This window comes from Camelina sativa, chromosome 17 (assembly GCF_000633955.1).
Source record: "Camelina sativa cultivar DH55 chromosome 17, Cs, whole genome shotgun sequence".
In the NCBI taxonomy this organism is placed as follows: Eukaryota; Viridiplantae; Streptophyta; class Magnoliopsida; order Brassicales; family Brassicaceae; genus Camelina; species Camelina sativa.
The window spans coordinates 33179800-33185799 of NC_025701.1; the positions used below are offsets into that span (position 1 = coordinate 33179800).

At 31.5% G+C, this 6000-nt stretch overlaps 1 protein-coding gene across 1 annotated transcript; it reads right to left on the minus strand.

Annotated features, from left to right (window-relative positions):
- Positions 4570–4944, minus strand: LOC104760025 (ubiquitin-like). The gene has a single exon (XM_019239462.1). It carries the CDS (start codon positions 4942–4944, stop codon positions 4570–4572), a length of 375 nt encoding a protein of 124 aa, XP_019095007.1.

The following is a 6000-nucleotide window of genomic DNA, read 5'->3' on the forward strand; positions in this document are numbered from 1 at the left end:
TTGCTAATATGAAATTGATATTATATGATATTTTCAAATGTATCATGATGTGTATACCATAGATAACAAAATTTAAAATTTCATATACTTAATTTTTTTTCTTTGATATACAAAACATCATCTGTAGTATAATATATAGTTATTACTACCAAGTGAAAAGTTTATTAGTTCAACTGGTAACTCTCATGCAAATTCTAAAAGTCGTCGGGTTGAATGGAACTTGAGAGGTCTAATAATTTTTTTTTATTACTAACCGAGTTATGTATTGGCCCAAAGAATAATATTAATATTATGCGGTCTAAATGAAAGGCCCAATAATTTTTAGATACCTATCTAGGAAAACTCTATAAAAAAAAATATATATATATAAACCTAAAATATTGTGTCTGTTTGATTCATCTAAGTAAAAGATGACATCTTATCTTGTGATGGTCATCTTCTCGTCGTCAAATCGTTTCAGATTTGTTAAGAATTCTAAATCCGATCTAGACATTCATGACAGATTTGAAGGTATCTTCACTAATCTCAAATTCATAAACTTGTTAATCGATAATTAGTTTTTTTTCATTTTTTTTCATATTATGTATTGTATTTTTTCATTTGTTAAACTGAATTATGATGAGATTTATTTAATCACTGATTAACATGTTCTCCACAAATTAACTCCTAGATTCATTGCATACTTATCCATAATTTTTCAAATCTATGCAAGTCTTAGATCTTTGATTTTTATAATTTTTGTATTGAATAATTCTCTAATTCATATATATTCCAGTCTTAGATCTCGATTCTTATTTTAGTTAAATCGAGATAATTTATGTATTGAACATGATAATCATCAAAAACGTTTTAGTATTGGAAACATTTCCAAATCCAAATGGCTAGCTTATGAAAGATTTAAAGGTATCTTCGATAATATCAAATTCATATAACAATTAACGATAGTTAGGTTTTGTTTTTATAGAGTACTGTTCTTTAAATTAGATATTGTAAATGGTTTCATTTGTAAAACTGATGAATTTAGATGAGATTTATTTAATAGCTTATTAATTAACATGCATATAATCTTAATTTTATAGTGTGCTTATTTGTAATGTTTTAAATAAATCTTATTTGTAATGTTTTAAATATAATGAGTAATTGAGTATGCATATAATCTTTAATTTTATAGTGTGCTTATTTGTAATGTTATAGTGTGCTTATTTGTAGTGTGCGTTAACATGTTATACGAGATCAACATGAGGATTCCAATTACTACAAAACAAACAAAAAAAACATGTTAAGAAATACATCACAATTCCATCTTATACATACATGATGTCTCTACATTAAGATTTCAGTTACATGGGTATATTGTCTTTTCCATATTTGATAACTAATGAGTAATTGAGTATGCATCAATACAATAAAAGAAGGATGTGTTGCATTCCTGGTGTGACACATCAGCTTCAACATTAAAGCTGGTGTTGACACCTTAGTAAAAATCTATAACCTATCAAATTATAACATTAATATATGTCACCTGATTTTACTCTTATGTGGACAAAACAAAAAGAAAACGATTGCGTTTAATCAATCGATGCTCGATTTCTTCTTCTTTGTCGCCGTTTAGATGAGATTGAGAGATGCAGCCTAATCTCTTCCCATTCAGTTTTGGGGAATCCATTTCTCTCCAATGGGGGAGATCTAAACGAACTTGATAATGGTGCTGGATTCGACAGCTCTCTAGGGTTTTCTTCTTTCTCCCTTTCTTATTATCCCAAGGCAGTTATGGGATGGATTTGTCTAAGGTTGGTGAAAAATTCCTCAGCTCTGTTACATCGCTTGGTCTCTTCTTTTTTCTGATCATCCTGAGGTAATCTCCAATTCATAACATCAATGGAGTTTGTTTTTGAGAGAATTGAAATTACTTTAATTGTGGAGATGAGTTATAAAAAATCCATTTTTTGTAGATTCTTGCACGTGTTGCAGTTGCTGGTGCGGTTGCTCGTCCTTTAGCTAAACTTCCTTCTGATCAGGGATTGAGTATATCTTCTACTGCTACTAAGCTTAGCTTTACTAATAGGAATATACCTCTTCCTCAACAAGTTATATACCTTGAGTAAGAGTTTTATGAAGAGGTTTGTTTGTGTGTGTGATGTGTCTGCTTTATTTTGGTGTTTGTGATATAGGGAGCTTTTGTTTCATCACTAAAGCCTAGAGGTGGCATTCTGGTTTTGATTTTTTCGTGTAGGATTTTGATTTGTTAAGGCATATTTTGGAGAATGTGCCGAATGATTAAAGTGAGCTAGCTTATTTTGAGAAGGAGGTATTAACTCCTCTCCGGGAATTGAGTATTGGTATATACTGAATGACTAAGATGCTGATGAACGTTTTAGTTATGGATTTTATAAGGTTTTTGTCTACTATATAGGCCACCTTGCAATCTGATAAGATAAATGTGATATATTATCTAACCATTGCAATCTAATTTTATTTATTTCAAGATAAACACCATATAAAATTAACCAAAAAAAAAAAACAAAAAACAATTATGCAGTGTAGCGCGGTTACTATCCTACTAGTTATTTAAAGTCAACGTTCATAGTGTTCACTCACCAATTCCTATGACACATTCGTATTGTGCCTCAAATTTTCAAGGTCCATTTTGCTAATTTTTTTTTAAATACTTAATAAATTAAAAGTAATAATGGATCCATAGTTAGTAAAAATCCCTATAAATATTTTAAAAGGCCCCAAAATTAGCAAACAAAAACTAAATTAGCAAAAATGCCTTATAATTGATAGAAGAGGCCTCATAATTAATAAAACAGGCCTCCTATTTAATAAAAGAGAAAACTAACATACGAAAAATATAGTATGTTATACACAAATTGTGTAGCATTAATCAGAAAGAAACTCTAGATTGTAATTTTATTTAATTTAACTCATAGGAAATACTAGATTATTCTTACTTCCCTTGTATTGCCTTGAGCAAAACTTATTATCAAGGGTCTTTAAAATCACAAATTAGACGTACAGACTACAGACCATCTTCCGCTATGGGCGACACGGAAAATAAAGTTAACTAATGATCCATCCTGGATGCCACAGTCAGCTAAGGTTCGACCATCTTGGAGTTGTTTCCCGTCATAGACAAGCCTCTGATCAGCAACCAGAAAGCCCTTTTTGTCTTGGATCTTCTCCTTGACGCTTTTGATGGTGTCGGATCCCTCAACCTCTAGGGTCATTAACGTTTCAAAGATATCCCTTATAGATATCTGCATCATCACTCCACACCGATCTTGAAAATACTTCTCACCTTTTTTTTTTCTTTTAAATCTGCTCGAGTGGTTTAACCGTTTAACAATGCATATGAGTATTTATATAGGTTTATAGATCAATGGGTGATTTTTTTTTTCTTTTTTCACAATTTCCCAAGATATATATTTTTAATATGTGTGACCCTTTTGGAAAACGTCGCTTTGACGACTAATCGACCGTTGTGAAGAAGAGCAAATGACTTTATGGTTTTCTTCTTGAAAATCTACAATATTACTTCGTATTAAATTTTTGTTTTTTCGAAAAAAGGAAACAAGTCGTAATATCGATAAATTACTTCAATTAATTAGCCTTAGTTCGAAAGGCTCTTTGATTGTTACTTTTTATTCTTCTCAGTCTTTCACGTTCTAGTACTTCTTTAACATTTTGGTTTTATTTTTTCGTCAAAAATGAATTATATTGATGAATTAATACAGTGGGAATACAATTCGTTTGATAGCCAAAGAGATGGAGAAAAACACCCTGAGTAGAAAGTGTTTGTAGTACAACCAAATTTTTGCTAGTAAATGAGCGATACTATTACAATTTCGATTTGAAAACAAATTGAAACCTTTGAAAATACGATGCCCAGCAAAAGAAGAGTAACAAAAATCCATATGTGATTTTCTGCATATATTTTGTTAGTGGTCCAACGTGTTATATAATTCCTTCTTTTGACCCCTAATAAGATGAGTATTTGTTTTTTTTTTAAGGTTTGGTAAATTTAGTTTTGTTTCCTTTCCCCAGAGCTAATCATCAGACTTTTTCCTCTTTATTTCTTCTGATAATCTCTTTTAACTTAATGCTAATTAAAATTGTATAGATACATAAACTGATTCCTTCAACTAAAACCATTCAAAATATTTCAACAATAGTTTGACATCTTCACTAAATTATATTCCTTGTGAGCATGTCAGAGAAAATTACCAGAAAGAAAGCTTAAAACATCTAAGGGGGTGATTATGGACTGATTGTAGAGGCTTTAATTTTTAAATTTTTTTTTTAGGTTTTATTTTTTCCAATCACACTTTAATATCCTAACAGCAGTGTTTGATTTTCTTCTCACAGCGAGCTTCTTCTTATTTTTTCTTGTTAAGCTCTTTCTTTATATAAATTCCACTAATTGTGACTTTCATTCATTTTAATTTTTTTTAAATTACAGCCATTTAAAAAATATCAATCATAAAAGTGAAAACCAATCACCCCATAAATTGTGTTTAAAACACACCACGTATTTAGAACAGATAAACTTTCGAGAAGAAAAAACATTCAGCAAATGCAACCACTCTGAATAATGACAAGGTTCGCGCGGGGTCTGATGTTGTAGTCAGCTATGGTTCGACTGTTTTCAAGCTTCGTGCCATGAAAGTTCAGATTCAGCTGGTCCACTGGGGGTCCTCCTTGATCATGGATCATGGTCTTGACATTTTTAATGGTATCGGACCCCTTAACCTCTAGGATGAATGTTTTCTCCTTTATAGTCGATACAAAAATCCGCATGACTACACCCGGACCAGGATCCGGACCAAGGCCAAGAACCAATTGACGTGTAGGTCCGTGGATCTTGAGGTCGATGATGTCCGAGCTATCCTCCACTTCAAGGTTTATGTTCTTTCCCTTCACCGTAGTAAGCGAGATCTGCATTGCAACGCTTCTCGTGTCTGTCTCTCTTGGGGTTTTATTTTATAGATGTTTGGAGAGTGTTTGATAAAATAATAGTATAAAAAGCTTTGGAGAGTGAACAATTTGCTTTCATTTACAATTTCCCATAATACTCTGTTTGTTATATTGACCGTTTATTTGACTATAATAAACGTTGTGATTTGTGAAAACTGAAAACGTAATTGCCTTTTCATTTCTTTTTTTGCGATTTCCAATTTTGCCAATTGTAATTTTTTTATTTTTCGTCAGTCATCAGTGAAAAAAAAAGGGGAAGTTTTATTGAATTATTAGTTCATCAATTATTAGTATGCTTTTGCCTAATATTTTTTCTAAAAGTTGGAAAGCAACGTACGTAAATATGTATTCTTTTTTAACACCGGTGTATTCTACATACAAAAGAGACAAATGATTAATTTCGGAGAATTTGTTACTAATGCCCTTTCTTTGATACCCCTTTTTAATAATATCCCTTTTGATAATCATTTTTAATTATACCCTTCCATTATTTTTTAAAGACATTTTTGCCCTTGTTTTATAATTATACCTTCCTTCGCCGTCGACCTTCTTCGTCTTCGTCTTCGTCTTCGTCTTCGTCTCTTCTTCTCCGGAGACATCTCTCCTTCTCCGGTCGGATCTCTCCTCCGCCGTTATCATTGTTTCTCCCATCGTCTTCGTCTTCGTCTCTTCTTCTCCCATCGTATTGAGCAATTGAATTTTTAGGTCTTATAAAGCAAATCTCTCCTCCGCCGTTATAAATTGAAATTTTTTAGGTCTTTTTCTCCCATCGTGTAAGCTTGTTTCTGTATTTTTGTTTTGATTTCAATTTCAATTTTGTGTTAGCTATTAGATTGTTGTTTCGATTTCAAATTTGATGTCAGAATTTTTTTAGGTCTTAACACTTGCTCTTTTAGATCTGTTCGTGATAATAATGTCCTTTATTAGATCTTTGGACATCTACTGTTATTCTTTGATATAGTTGTTCGGATCTCTCTTCTTTTAATGTAGTTTTATTGGTTTGTTTTCTCAGGTTTTGTTTGG